General features: G+C 45.3%; 1 protein-coding gene and 1 non-coding gene across 17 annotated transcripts in view; both read left to right on the plus strand.

Moving 5' to 3' along the window:
• Nucleotides 1-13,021, plus strand: part of Mical3 (microtubule associated monooxygenase, calponin and LIM domain containing 3) — a 262,585-nt gene extending 249,564 nt beyond the window's left edge. For 13 of the 16 annotated variants that reach the window (XM_058584101.1, XM_058584100.1, XM_058584105.1 and 10 more), the window contains 4 exons: nt 6,359-6,424; nt 9,277-9,376; nt 9,513-9,586; nt 9,677-13,021. In XM_058584101.1, coding sequence (XP_058440084.1) covers nt 6,359-6,424; nt 9,277-9,376; nt 9,513-9,586; nt 9,677-9,861 — 425 coding nt within the window. In that variant the 3' untranslated portion in view covers nt 9,862-13,021. The remainder of the gene's footprint in view (nt 1-6,358; nt 6,425-9,276; nt 9,377-9,512; nt 9,587-9,676) is intronic. The other 3 variants (XM_058584104.1, XM_058584106.1, XM_046459902.2) reach the window with 1 other exon arrangement.
• On the plus strand, nt 12,901-12,970 carry Trnaa-agc (transfer RNA alanine (anticodon AGC)). The gene has a single exon. It is a non-coding gene; the product is annotated as a tRNA-Ala (tRNA).
• Nucleotides 13,022-15,364: the final 2,343 nt, after the last annotated feature.

Consider the following 15,364-nt stretch of genomic DNA (forward strand, 5'->3'; position numbering starts at 1 on the left):
CTAATACTGGGCGGGCAGGGGAGAGGACCTTTTAGAATCTGGAGCTTGAAGTGTAGTTAGAATCAGATTGCTGTTCTACCCTTTCCTCCCCAAAAGGCCTTATATCAACCTCATTTCTGGGTCATAGCAGCAATCTTGTTTCTCATGTGGATGATACAGAGCTCTAAGTAACACTCAGATTATTAGGAATGTCATATCCTGCTCAGAGGAGTTCAGACCCCTAGTGTTCTGTCTGTCCCACCACAGTGCCTCAGTGGGGTCTTTAGTGGCTTTCAGCTAACTATTTAAAGGCTCATTTTGAGGTGGATTCATAGCTCAATGGCAGCATATGGAAGACCCTAAATTCAATCCCCAATACCCAAAAGTAGTCTCCTTTTAAGCCACGGAGTATAGAGAATAAAGATTTCACTTCCTCAAATAGCTGGATCTTGTGATTTGAAAAGAAAATAAACCATTTTACAGAGACATAATGACCCTTGGTCCAGAAATGAAGGGTTTGCAGTGGCCATTGTCTTTCCCTCCTCTTCTGGGAGAACACAGAACAGGTGCAGCCCAAACCACCATGCTTTGTTGCACTACATCAGATAAATAAAAGAAAAACTATATTTTTTTCTGAAAAAAAAATATAAAGAAAAACTATATTTCTTCTGAAATTTTTAGATTAAAAAGACCCACACCTGATTTTACAGGACCTTACCTCTTGATTTATATGTCTCATAGGGAAATGGAAGGTTTAGAAATATAACATGAATTCCTGGAAAGTGATCTTTCATTCTTGCCAGGAAGTTGGGGTGGGAGGCACAGGGAGGCCTACCCCAGGCCTTGTCCCTTCCCACCTTCTGAGTTCTATTTGTTTCTCTTAATTTGATGTTAGTAGATTTTTGCATCTCTGCTCATGCTGAGCATTAGCCTGGCTAGTTTTGCTTAGGAACTTTGAAATTACCAACATTTTCCAACATTCATGTGTCGGTATGTATTGGATCTCAGTTCTTAAATGAACCTTTTGTTTTTTACTTTCTCTCCACCCACCCCACCCCACCCCACACACTCAGAGTCTAGAAATTCATTCTGCACTGAGCTTTCTGTAGCACAAGCATCTCCCCAGCCCTGTCATATGTATGTAGGCTAGACCTGCTAGCCTTCTCACCATTCCACAGCCCTGATAAGGCCTCAGTGTTTGTTATTGCCCACAAAGGCTGCTGCGTGCTAGGGCATGCCATTAGCTGGGCAAATGGGTTTTTTGGGTTGGAGAGTGAGAATAGTTGAATATAGTCTTAGTCAAGAAAGCTTTTGCCAATCATGTAACTTGACGGCTGGGATATAGCTCAGAGGCAAGGCGTCTGCCTTGCATTCGCAAAGCCCTGGGTTCGACCCCCAGTTCCAAAAAAGACAAAAAAAAAAGAACCCCACCAAAAACAAATAAGATTTAAAAAAAAAAAAAACAGATTATGTAACTTGAACAAGACAGAATAGAGGCAGCCACAGTGACACATGCTATAATCCCAGCTCCTTGGGAGGCTAAAGCAGGAAGATCACAAATTCAAGGGCAGCCTGGATAACTTAGTAAGACTCTGTCTCTAAATAAAAAATATGGAGGGCTAAGGATGTAGCTCAGTGATAGAGCATCCCTCAGTTCAATCCCTAATACTGCAAAAAAAAAAAAAAAAATCAATTATAGCCCCATTTCTTTTTTCTTACATGAGAATCACAAAGAAATTCTCCTGAGTTGAGTGTGTGATTCTGGCAAAATGCTTGCCCAGCATGTTCAAGGCCCTGGTTTCTATCCTTAGCACCACAAGGAAAAAGGAAAAGAAATTCTTACAACTCTGGACATATTGTTCTCTGCAGGTTTAATCTGGGTGACTGAGCATAGTAATGACTGGGGAAAACCCCTGGGGTCTCTGAGGAAAAGGTGGACATCACTGAATTGGATTAAAAGGCATTGGATTCCTTAGCAGTAAACATGGTGCCTTTCTGCAAAACAAAGAAGAAATGCAAGTCCCCTCAGACAAGATGAGGGATACACAGTCTGAGTAGAGATCATGTGGTAGGAAAATAGAACCTCAAAATGCAATTAAGAAATAAGCATGCCTATTGCCTGTCCCTGACACCTTGGAGGAAGTTGTTCAGAGACCTTAAGGAAGTCAAAACCAAAAAGATGAGGTTTTAGGTAGCTCAGTGGTAGAAGGATTCTCTACCACTGAGCTACCTAAAGTATAGCTGAAAAGGGAGTAATCTAGCTCAAGTTCTAGTGTATCAAAAAGGAAGATGTTATGAGCCAACTTCCAACTTATAAAAGGATGATATTCTATAATGTTTACAATCTTATTATTTAGAATTCTTTATTCCCATAGAATTATAGTTATAAATGGTGACTTAGCTCATAAAAAGCCTATTTTCCTTATAATGTCTCTGTGAACAGAGACTCTAGTACCTGGCCAGTGAGTTCTGAGGCAATGCAACAGATTATGTAACTTGAACAAGACAGAATAGAGGCAGCCACAGTGACACATGCTATAATCCCTGGGACTTCTCAGATCTAGATGCCCCATTAATAAGCCCTCCCAGGGTCTGCCAGGTACTGGCTAAAGAGACCTTTCCAGCTTTAAGCATGTGGTGGTGGTTCCTTTGTCTCACAGGGAGGATCTAGGGGCCTAGATGATGGCGGAGATGGATTCTAAGATGAGGCAGATCCCGGGGCTAGTTCTCAGCTGCAGGCCAGCTCCCTGATCATCCGCTTCCTCTTTGTCCTCCTCGAGACTGGCCACCCAACTTGCCTTCCTGCTGCAACTACCCTCATCTTACAACAGAAATTTGTTCCTGATTTAGGGATTGAACAGAGGGGCACTTAACCACTGAGCCACATCCCTAGACCATTTTTATATTTTTATTTAGAGACAGGGTCTCACTAAGTTGTTGAGGCTGGCTTTGAACTCATGTTCCTCCTCCCTTAACCTACCAAGGCACTGGGATTGCAAGTGTGTGCCACTGTGCCCGGCTTTGGCTCTTAAAGAAAATGGGGTTAGTTGGGCGCAATGGCTCGAGTCCCATCAGTTTAGAAAACTAAAACAGGAGGATCACAAGTTCAAAGCCAGCCTCAGCAACTTAGTGAGACTCTAAACTTAAACTCAGTGAGACCCTGTCTCTAAATAAAATACAAAATAAGGCTGGGGATGTGGCTCAGTGGTTGAGTGCCCCTGAGTACAATCCCTTGTACCGCCCCCCCCCAAAAAAAAGAAAGAAAATAGAGTTAATGGATGGCCTCATAGGGCCTGGTTAATTAGAGGTACTCAGTAAACATATTTTATGAAGTAATTAGTCTCTCACCTTGTCTTAAAATAAGCCCATGATCTTTTTAAGGTATTTCTAGTTATTTCTGATATTAGCACCAGTGTAGAAGCCAGTGGGCTAAATAAAACCAGGCAGAATCAAATGACTGAACCGGGAGTACAAAGCCTTAGGTCAGCTCCCATCACAGCACAGTTATCTCTAGGCTTTCTGGGCTGTGAGTAAAGTTAGGCCTTGCTCTTGGCCCCACCAGACTTCATTATCACCTTACTTCCTAAAAGAAAGGCACTAAACCTTTTTCTACCTCTCAGCCTCAGGGTTAGGGCCTTTTGGATTTTAAGTACTAAAAATGTAAAGTGGGGTTTGTCTTCATTTCAGATGAACAGCCATGCTCCATATCTTTAGAACTGGTTTGTTTGCTTAATTTTTCTAGCTACCAAAACATTTTATTCTGTTAACTTGTAGGGTGTGGGGAGAAGATACAGCATGTTGAGATAAAGTATCTTAGAGACCTTTATGAGAAAGTAGGATGAAGATAGAAATATAGAAAAAACAAACCAGGCATAGTGGCATACACTGTAATCCTAATGATTCAGGAGACTAAGGCAGGAGGATCACAAGTTTGAGGCCAGTCTGGTAAAATTAGCAAGACCCTGTCTCAAAATAAAAAGGGCTAGCAATGTAGCTCAGATAGAGTGGTAGAGGTAGAGTGCTTGCATAGCATATGCTTGGCTCTGGATTGCATCCCCAGCACAGGGCCAGGGGTAGGGGTGGTCTTCTATTTGGGGTGATGCCTTTGCTCTTAGAATCAATGAACCAGATCATCTGTTTCTCACATCTCCATAAAAGGCAAAGAAACTTCTATCAGTTGGTGCCCCTGTGCCTCATTTGAGTGTCCTTTCAGATTCTCTTGCGGTGTGGAACTCCCCATTCAATTGGGTTTTCCCTTTTATTTCTTCCTAAAATAATATCCACTGGGTGTCCTTTCTGATTATAAAAGCAGTACAAATTCATTGTGGAAATTGTGGACACTAAAGAAAAAAGTACCAGCCCTGAAGCACCAGTCTACTCACCTCCTCCTTGAGGGATAAGAGGGACCAGCTCTTCCAGTCTTCTATACCCTTCCTTCTGCCTTTTGTAATCACAGTGCCTTCCCCCTTTCCTTTTCTTTTTTTAAACACATGCTTTACCTGATGCCCCCTTTTTCTAATTTTGTTTCCTAATTTCTGTTTTCAATATCTTGTTATCTCAAGTTGTACACTATATCAGAAAGGGTATAAGAGGAATGTGATCTATATAAAAGGAGATAAAGGCTATATTTTGTGATGTCCAAAAAGTAGAAATGCACACATACATGCATATGCTTGTTCCTACTTGATTTTGGATGTGTATTGATTGTATATTGTGTCACTGTCCTTGCTAATCAATATGGATGCTATTCTACTGCACAACACACAGCCTTTTCACATATAACCTTGGTTCTAGGAAGCAACAGAAGTGGTTTATTGACATTTTATTTAAGGGATTTATCCAGGTATTCTGAACCTCAACACAGACTCTACATTTTGAAACCAAGAAATTTGAATATAAGTCTGCTCTAAGGCAAACAAAGTTTTTAAAGAACGAAATCCTCCTCCCATGTGACCAGGCATCAGCTGGTCATGGTCTGATCTATTGAGAACACTGAATGTAATCAGCATTTCACACACCCGTTTTCTGTATCTGGCTTTCGTATTAAAGTTGTACCCGGTATCAAATTGACTGTACAAAGCACTGTGCAGAATGGCGAAGGTCTGAGAAGAAAAAAAAAAAAAAGTGATCCCTGCATTTATTCCATTGCAAAGTAGAATGGTTTGTCTGTTTGGCCCTCCTGTTGACCTAAACTCCCTTCTCATTATAAGCCACCCATGCAGCCCTTCCCCTTTGATCCCCACCAAAGCCTGTCCATGGACTTCACTGTCCCCTGTGTGTGCTGCTGTGGTTCTGTGATGGTCCCTTGCTCAGCTCCTCTCCCTCTTCCTTGAGTGACCATCAGGTCTCCCCTACAACTGGTCTGGAGATGTCTCTCTGCACACTGTCTCCTCTCAGTTGCCCCACTCTTACCAACATCATTAGTGTGAGTTATTGGCCTGTCCTGTCAGCACACCCCTCTTGATCCTAAATGCAACAGCATCCCCCAGCTGTGACACTGAACCCCTCCAAGAAATGGAAAGGCCAGAAGAAAAGGTGGGGTGGCTGGCTCTCCCTGGCATGTGGAAGGGATAGTGATACAAACCAATGGAAGTCACTTCTGTGTGTCCACATTTTCCCAAAATTGTCCTGGCTCAGAATTTGAACACTGCAGGTGCCAGAGCTCTGCAGGCCCACCAACAGTTAGGGTGCTGCCTCCATAGACTCAGGTCCTTTCTATAGACACAGCACCAGAAGGTAGCAGACCGCTCATTGCCCCTTAAGACTTATCTAAGGTTAATTTAATTTTGAGCACATCTTAGAATATTTCACTTAGGTTTGGTTGGCACCACTTTCCTACCTAGAAACAATATTACCCCCATATTCAAGACAGTGTTTTACAGAGGTAGGCAGACATACCCAGGGGCTTTGGGCATTTTTGAGGAGGGAGCTCAACACCCATGAAGGCCACCTAAATTTCACATGCTACCAGTAAGGAATAGAAGAGGAAGGCACAGCCCACTTGGTTGTGAGCTTCTGCTTCATGAAAGGAGTACCTGCATCTTTAGGAGGACCCCACCATCCTTCCCTCAAGTCACACCCATATCAGTGACTGCTCCTGATGCCTGAGCCCGCTCTTGTTCAGTTTCTGTGCTGAAAAAAGGACTTAATTCATTTGTAGACTTTGTTTCCCCTGTTTCTGCTTCTCCATTTCTTGTATTTTTTCTTTTCCTCCTGTTGTTCCTTTCTCACTTTTTATGCTTTTTGTCCTCTGCTTGTTTTTTATTTCACCCTCACCCTGTCCCTTTCCACTTCCAAATTCCTCCTCCTCTTTTCCTCTTCCTTTTTTGTCTTTCTCCGTTTCCTCCTCCTCCTCTTCCTTGTTTGGTCCTTTTTGAAGTTGAGCCCAGTGGCGGGACTCCACGGCGTAGACCTCTCTCCTTCTGCCCTTGCTGTGTCCAGGAAGGTAACGTAACCTCACCCGCCTCATCCCACTGCCTCAGAGGGTCAGAGCCACATTAGTTCCACAGGGAGCCACAGCCCAACGATTTCTCTTTCTCTCTGATATGTGACAGTCCTATTTTAGAATGTCATGAATATGTGGCAGTTTCTTACAAGGCACAGTATCCCTTTGACTGTCTGAGGGGAGGACCCGGGTACAGAGGGAAGCTGGAGAGCCTCCAGGCCCGGCGACTGAAGTCTACAGACTTCCTACAACCTGCAGACCTTCTGCAGCATTTCCCCCCATCCCCCATAACCATTTTTACTTGGGCCTTTAAGCATCAGGTCCACCAGATGGATTTGTATTGACGGAGTCAAGGAATACTGTCCTTACAAAGACTGATCTACACAAATGCCCCCAAGTTCTTTACCAAAACAAACACTAAAGCAAACTTCTCTACTTTGTGTCTTGCTGAGTGTGTTTTGTTTTGTTTTTTGGTGTTTATTTTTTGGTCTGACTGAAGTCTGTTGTGGTGATAAGAATGTCATTGACAAGGCATGTGGGCAGGGGAAGGGGGAGTATGGCCATGACTAACCCTTGCTAATCTCTTACTCTGCTCTCCATGGCTCTCACATGTGATCTTCACCCTCCCCACCACATCCCCTTACTCATCGGCTGTGAACAAGCTCCACCATGGCTCATGAGCAGTGTTCAGATGTACCCTGGTGGAAATTTTGTCTTTATACATGGGAAGGTGGGAAGGAGGGAGAGACTTCCCGGTGTGCCCTCAGCTTGCCACACTGGACAAGCTTGCATGTCTCAGGGCTCCATCTTCATGGCCATGTGGGCACACTGTGCAGAGACGCTCCGGAAGGAATGCATGGAACTGAGCTGTAGGCTGGTTTAAAAGCCAAAGACCCAAGTCTATTGGATCGGGTGAGGAGAGCTCAGGCCCACAGACACACATGCTGCACTGCACAGTCGCAGGCTCCACAGGCCAGGAGTTGTGGAGTGGGGAGCTTCCATCCTTGAGAGTAGAGCTCAGAGACAGCATGCCACCTCAGGAGCAAAGTTGTATGTTCACTGGGGCACAATGCAGACACTAACTCCTGCTTGTGTGAACGCAGTGCATCTCTGCCTCTCTAGAGTGGGGCCACTGGCTGACTGGCTTAGGCCTTATGTGGGTCAAGAAGACAACATCACAAGAGCTTTGTCTTTGATTAGTGTGCAAGAATGCCAGATGGTAGAATGCGGGCAAGAATGAGTAAGGAGCAATTCTGAGAGCCACCCACCTGAGGATGTACATAGTACATACTCCTGGGCTATAACACTAATCACTGTGCTGGGACATCCAACCAAGCAACTCAGAAAATAGAGAATACTTTGAGAGATTTCCCAGTTCAGTGCCTCTTAACCTGAGACCTATAGATGTACTTCAGAAAGCCCCTGAGTACCCTGAAATTCTATCTAAAATTGTTTGATGCTGAAATGGGAGTGTAACTTAGTGGTAGAGCACTTCCCTAGCATGCTTAAGGTCCTGGGTTTCATCCCTAGCACCACAAAATAATAATAATTATGCATATATATAAGCATTTTTCTAGCAAAAGTCCTTAGTTTTCATGAAATGCTTTAAATGGTTTGTAACCCCAAAATATTAAAGAGCCACTGACATAGTCTGTCTCTTAGGCAGGACCAAACTTTGGCCATGAGCAGATTTATGCTCCAAGGAAAAGAAGTTTGTTTCCTCCTTGGATGGTGTGATTCCTTGGAAGGTTCTTCCTCTATCCTCCTGCTGCAGTTAAGCCCAGAGGGTTGTGTTGCTCCTTATGGAGACTAGTCCTGTGCTGGTTCAGGTTGGCCTGAGTCAGCAGTCAGGTACCAGGCCCAAAAACTGGTGGTGGGACTGGATCAGAACAGGGGGTGGCCATCTTCCTCAGTCTCTAGGGTGTGCGGGTCTGCTGATGGTCTGCTGACAGCTATCCTGGATGCCCTGTGTCTACCACACAGTCCCTGCTAGAGTGTTTGTCAAGAAGTATGTCCAGCCACATGTTAAGAAATGGTTTCTTGCCAGGCATAATGGCACATGCCTATAATCCCAGCATCTGGGGAGGTTGAGGCAGGAGAATCACAAGTTCAAAGCCAGCCTCAGTGATTTAGTGAGGGCCTGAGCAACTTAGCAAGACCCCCATCTCAAAATAAAAAGGGCTGGGGATGTAGCTCAGTGATTAAACACCCCTGGTTCAATCCCTGTTACCAAAACAAAAAAGAAGAAGAAAGGGTGTCTTTCTGATTAGGATACAAAGCAATTATGAGGCCTCAATATTAGTGGCCCAGAGAAGAGCAGCAGCCTAGGAAAGAACTGGGTTAAATGAGGGTGAAAGAGTAAAGTGTAGTTTATAAATTTAAATTTGCCATTTTTATTAGACTGGTTTTCTCCTCCAAGGAGACCCAGAACATAGCAAGTGCCAAATAAATATTAAATGAATTTAAAAAATTAAGAAGGAAGAACAAAGCAATTTAAGACACAAAAGAAAGCTTCTAAGCAGAAAAAGTATCAACAAGCCTATGAGGAAGGAACAGTCACAACCAGCCAGGATTATTGGCAGGGATGAGGGCAGGGCCTGGACTGAACAGAACAGACAAAAAGCATAGGCTCCATTAGGCCCTGGGGTCTGCACAATGCAGGGGCCTATCATTATCTGCCCCCCAACCCCCACCCCCAAGGCTGTAGGCAAACTTTGGACCTGGCTTGGGAGTGTTCCGGCAGCATCTTGCTCGGCTCTCTTTGCACATTTGCCCCAGTGTGATGATTCCTGTGGGCCAGGGGAGACCAAGATACCCTCCCTTGCTGCCTGACACACAGTCTTTTTCGGCAGGCATGGGCAAGAAGGATGACCCTAAGCTGATGCAAGAGTGGTTCAAGCTGGTGCAAGAAAAAAATGCCATGGTGCGCTATGAGTCGGAGTTGATGATTTTGTGAGTAGTCTGAGATTTGGGGGCCTATCCATGAGGGAACATAGGCACTGGGTCTGTCATAGATACACCAATCCTAACTTGGTGGGGTGAGTAGTTGCCCCCCAAGTCATTGTCTCTGTCTCCTTCCCCATCTCAGTGCCCGAGAGTTAGAGCTGGAAGATCGGCAGAGCCGACTACAGCAGGAACTGCGGGAGCGGATGGCAGTGGAAGGTAAGTGGGTGAGGGGAGGTGCACAGGGAAAGGCTGGTATGGGCTTCCACCTCCCAAGCCACACACCTTGTGACTTTGGCTACTCCTCAGATCACCTGAAGACCGAGGAGGAGTTGTCAGAGGAGAAGAAGATCTTGAACGAGATGTTGGAAGTTGTGGAGCAGAGAGACTCTCTGGTGGCCCTGCTGGAGGAGCAGCGGCTCCGGGAAAAAGAGGAGGACAAGGACCTGGAGGCGGCTATGCTGTCAAAGGGTTTCAGCCTGAACTGGTCCTGAGTTTGTGGCCGTTACACTGCTTGGAATGTCAGCATCCACCTGGCTATGTTCTCCCAAACCACCTGGATCTAAGGTCCAAGGAAGCCTGGCACTTCCTGGGAGTTTGCATTCAGCCATCCACATGCTCATGTGCTGTGGTGAAACCCCAGGTGATGATGATTATCTGAGATGACTCCGCCTCCTGAGAAGAGACCCACCTGGACTTCCCACTCAAGAAAGAGAAGCAGAGCAAGAGATGTATGGTGCAGTGGGGGAACTCCGCACAGTCCCTGAGGACCTGTTGCCTGGTGCCCCTTCCTTCCGCCAGCATGTTTGGTAAGAGAAGGGAGCTGCTCCTTCTCTTCAAAGACACCGCCACTACAGAGAGCACCCTGCAGAACAGGGCAGCTGCCTTCTTCATGCTCCCTGAAGCACCACCAAAGAAAGAAAAAAACACCCCACAAGCAAGATGTGGATAGAGTATGGGAGAGGGGCAATGACCGGTCAGGGCAGTGACCACCCCAGCATTGCAGGGGAAGCTGAGGGATAGGCAGGCTCTGAGTTCATTATGCAAATTATGAGGATGCAAGAGGGGTCTGTCCCCAGCCCCCACACAACACACTAGACTCCGAGTGGCCAAATGCCCCAGGCCTCTCTCTGGCTGAGGCCCGAAGCCCATGGATTGCTGCATTTTGCTTTTAGTTCACAACCATTTTGACACTGGAAAGTACTAACTTTGGGGACGGGGGGGACCCTACACATCAAGCCCCCCATTGACAGACAGGCATTGTCACAATTCAGCGCTTCACAGTGGGGCAAGAGATTCCCTTCTTCCTTGGTGTTTTTTCCTGTGTTTGCACATTGAAATGAAGCTGAGGACCTGGCAAGATGCTCAGCCACTTCAGATCTTTTTTGTCAATTAACTTATTTTTTTAATACTTGAAAAGAAGCAACTTCATTTTTATATCTTTACTAGAGACACTGATCACCTGGCACCTACATATAGGGGTAACAGAGGTCTGCTAAGTCCTACACAGCCTGATTCAAAACTGACTGAACGCTTGTTATATGCATCTATTTATTAGCCTTCTTCATAGTGTTACTGATCTGGTTGGCATCAGGGAGCAGCTTGAGACCCTCTGGGTCCTTGCTCACAGCTTTTCTGTCCCCCTGTGACTGTGTCCAGCCCTCTCCTCCTCCACAGGCACCCTGCTCTTGCTGTGGCACTGGACTTTAACATCAGAACCATTAACTTGTCAAGGATACATTTCAGCACTGTCAGCAGCCATGCTGAAAGGCAAAGATGCCACGCTGGTCTCTCGCTGTTGGAATGTTGGCTCTGTAGGACCCATTGTTTTCTCAATCTTGGTGCCAGGGTTTACGTCCTTCCACGCATATGTTAAAGAAGATTTGGGGATAAGCCCTCTTCTAGCTGGCTGAGAGGGTGTCAAGTGGCTCCTGTGATCTGTCTGGCTGATAGGAATTCCCTCAGCCTAGCTGAAGGTCCAGCCAGACAGGAAAACATGTGCTGCTGCCAGTATCAACATTTAGGCTGGTCTCTCACAGACAGGCAACTCCAGCCCTGTCTTCCCTCCCCTGAATTAGAATCTTCTTGAGGTGGTAAGGGCTAATAAGTACCATGTAACTAGCTCTACAAGTCAAACTGTTCATTTTTCATGGTTCAACCAGAGAACGGGTGTGTACAATTCATCAAGCCACTGACTAAGAAGGTCAAGGGCTGGGGAGTGCTTGCCTATCAAAAGAATTAGCACATGGTCATCCCAGAGATGATTCCATCAATGCCAGGCCAGTCTCGAAGGGGCTCTGCAGCTGACTCCTTGTGGGAAGGGCCGGTGTAGAATGAATAGGCCTGGCAATTCTTCAGATGTCTGTGGGGCAGGACAGGCCAAGGGTCCATACTGACCTTGGACTTCCCATGGGAACCACACTGTGCCTCAACTCGAACATTCATTCTAACTACAATGGAGCAAAGAATCTGTCCTATTCTTCAGTTTCTCTAAAAGCTGCCATCTTTCTCCTGTGGAAATCCAGATGTGCTGCTAGCAACCATCACAACTCTGACTTCTTCACTTCCTGGTTTCTAGTGAGGCAACATCTCCATTTTTATTCTCTGTTCCTAAAAGTGAGGAGGAGGGTGTTCTAGATTCCATCTTCACACCCCAATCTTCCAGTAAAATTGGGATAGGACTGTCATGGCCTTTGTGGCCTTTTACTAACCCTCTCTCTTGAATGCCACCACAACAGTCAAGCCCCAGCAAAGCTGCCTCTGTCCCTGTCACTCCTGCTAAACCCAGAACTAGGAATTGGTTTCCAAAGTGACTCAAAAGGGATGTGGCAGTAGAGCTGTGCTTCAAATGGCCTCGTGCAGCAGAAACACCAGTCCCAGCCAACTTTGGCATCACTTCATCCTTCAAAGCACATGCTGCTCCTATTGTCACTCAAAAGGGGGCTAAAGATGGCAGAGAAGCCTCAACCAGCCTGTAAGATGCCTCCCAGTTTTCTATTCCTGACAGTGTTAAGGCTTCAGGTTCTCATAGAGCACTTTAAAAAATAAAAATTAAAAAATTTTTAAAAAGCTCCCAGTTTGTAACCACTAGTTTGCAGTTGATTTTAGTGATCTGGTGACTTGCTACATGAAATGTTTTCCACTCTGGAAATGCATGCAGCTCCAAGCAGATTTTCTTCCCAAGAATTAAGTCTTCCCTTGAAGGCAGGGAAGCAGGGTATATATACATGCAGACACACACAAAATGTTGGAGTTTATTTGAATAAACCTATACAAGTTTATGTATAGTTGGGGATCCATGTTCAGCATCCCTGGTGGGCAGAAGTTGGCCCCTAACTCCCAAGTTTGAGGATGGCCAGCAGCTGTGTGTGGGATCCCAACCCCGTTAATGTCTTTGGACCTTTGCCCCTAGCAGCCACTCTAAAGCTGATTTTGACCAGCAATGATAGACTATTCTTAACACTTTCAAAGGAGAAGAATTTTTTTCAATGGAACAGAAAGGAGGAAAGAGTTAAAACAAATTTACAAGTTGAGGGTGTAGCTCAGTGGTAGAGTATGTGCTTAGCATGCACAAGGCCCTGGGTTCCATCCCCAGCACTGCCAAGAAAAAAAAAAAAAGTTAAAAGGTGGTAATATCTGACCCACAAAGGGAAATGGACTGTTTTATGCGCAATAAAAGTTTTTAAAATAAAGTGTATTTCTTGAGTCATTTTAGTGTACTTGACAATGAGCCAGGATACATTTTCATATCACTACCTGCCTTTCTAGATAGGTGCTAGCTGTGTGAATCTTATATCTAGTGTATATATGGGTGTGTATAGGGTTATTTAATGAATACAACTTCTTTAGCCTGGTGCAGTGGCACACAACCTGTAATCACAGCAACTTGGGAGACTGAGGCAGGAGGATCACAAGTTTAAAGCTAGCCTCTGCAACTTAGCAAGACTCTAAGCAATTTAGTGAGACCCTGTCTCAAAATAAAAAATAGAGGGGCTGGGATTGTAGCTCAGAGGTAGAGCGTTCGTTTAGCATGTGCGAGGCCCTGGGTTCGATCCTCAGCACCATATAAAAACAAATAAAATAAAGATGTTGTGTCTAGTTAAAATAAATAAATAAAGATTAAAAAAATTAAAACTAGAAAGGGCTGAGGATGTAGCTCAGTGGTAAAGCACCTGGGGGTTCAGTCCCCAGTACCACATACACAAACACACACACACAAAATGTCTGTGTGTTTGTGCTTTTCTTTGTTCTTCATATTCTGCTTCAGGCTGTCACTTGAGACACTATCTGAGGCAAACACCCACATTAGGTAAAAATCTGCCCTTTATAATTGAGCCTCAGTAGCATCTTGTAGGAAAGCATATTCTTTGAAATAGAGATTCTCAAAGTCTAAGCAATCCTAGGTTCTTGGCAGCCTTCCTTCCAGCTGGCCAGGGAGCCCAGGGGCTTCAGATTTGCAGTCTTCAAGCTCAAATCATTCACATGTTTCAATATCCCCAAGTTCATTCAGTGCATAAAGTCCCAGAGGGGGTTGACATCACCTTTTGGCCTGGAATCATCCACAAGAGAACAAAAGGAAGAGTGCTGACCAGCTCTTTTCCCTCTGTTCTCTGAGAGTCCTCCAAGGCACCTTTCAGTGCCATTTACCCCATCTGTGGTATATTGATCTGTCAGTGGATAGCAGTATCTCTGAGTTCATGATCATGGCTCCTTTCTAAGAAGTAAGGAAGCAGCAGAAAGGGACAGACCAGCAACAGGAACATGAAACTGAACCTTGCAGACCTGGAACCAGTTTGAGTCAGTCACTGCAATGGAAGCTGCAGCCAGAGCGTTCCAGCTACTCCAGAAGGAAAAGGGGCCTGGCCAGGACAATGGTGGGCATGGTAGGTAGGAAAGAGTAGGACAAAATCTTTTTGTTGTTATTTTCTGACATTGTTTTTGTTGTCGTTTTCAGCATTGGAAATTGAACCCAAAAGCATTCTTCCACTAAGCTACATCCCCAGCTCTATTTTTTTTTGGGGGGGGGGGGGGTACTAGGAATTGAGCCCAGGGTTGTTTAGCCTATGAGCCACATTCCCCAGCATCCCCAACCCCGCTTTTTTTTTTTTTTAGTTGTAGATGGTCACAATACCTTTATTTATTATTTGTTTGTTTTAATGTGGTGCCCAGGATCAAACCAAGTGCCTCAAGCATGCTAGGCATGCGCTCTACCACTGAGCCACAACCCCAGCTCCTCCCCAGCCTTTTTTAATGTTTTAATTTGAAACAGGGTCTCACTAAGTTCTTAGGGATTCACCAAGTTGCTGAGGTTGGTCTTAAGTTTGTAATCATCCTGTCTCAGTCTCCAGAGTCACTGGGATTACAGGCATGCTTTTTGATTTTGAAATAGTCTCACTTAGTTGTCCAAGCTGGCCTCAAATTTGCAATCCTCCTGCCTCAGCCTCCTGGGTAGCTGAGATTACAGGTGGATACCACTGTGCCCAGTGGATAAAATCTTATAACCGGCTCAAGTGGGAATATATGATGGCCTTCAACTCCTGACAGGAAAGATGATCATGGCCCAAGTAGAGTTGATGGGCACCTGGTCCCTGTCACCTTTTGTTTCCAGAGGGATTCTCTGGACCAGAGCACCCAAAAGCAGGATTTGAGGACAATTGATGGCATCACCTGATGGCAGGAAATAGCGATTTTGTTTAAGGTAGGCCACTGGGGCAACCTTAGAAGTCCCCCCTCTCCTCCCAACAAACTGCCAGAGCTGATAGTTCCAAAACCTCTCCTGAACACTGAATCTTCTCAGAGTCCCTTCCTAGGAATCACATTCAAAAGTGGAAAAGAGAGAATGTGCCATCTCATTTCACTTCATAAGCTGGCCAGACTGGCCCTCTTAAGAATACCTGTTGTGTCACCTGCTAAGCCAGGGAGCCAGTTAGACCAGGGCCTAGAGCCACATAGCTGTTCCATTAAGGCTCCCAGACAGCGTCACACAGCTAAGCTTCA

This window comes from Marmota monax, unplaced genomic scaffold (genome assembly GCF_021218885.2).
Source record: "Marmota monax isolate L192 unplaced genomic scaffold, Marmota_monax_Labrador192_F-V1.1 WCK01_AAM20220418_F8-fsc00163, whole genome shotgun sequence".
NCBI classification, from domain to species: Eukaryota; Metazoa; Chordata; class Mammalia; order Rodentia; family Sciuridae; genus Marmota; species Marmota monax.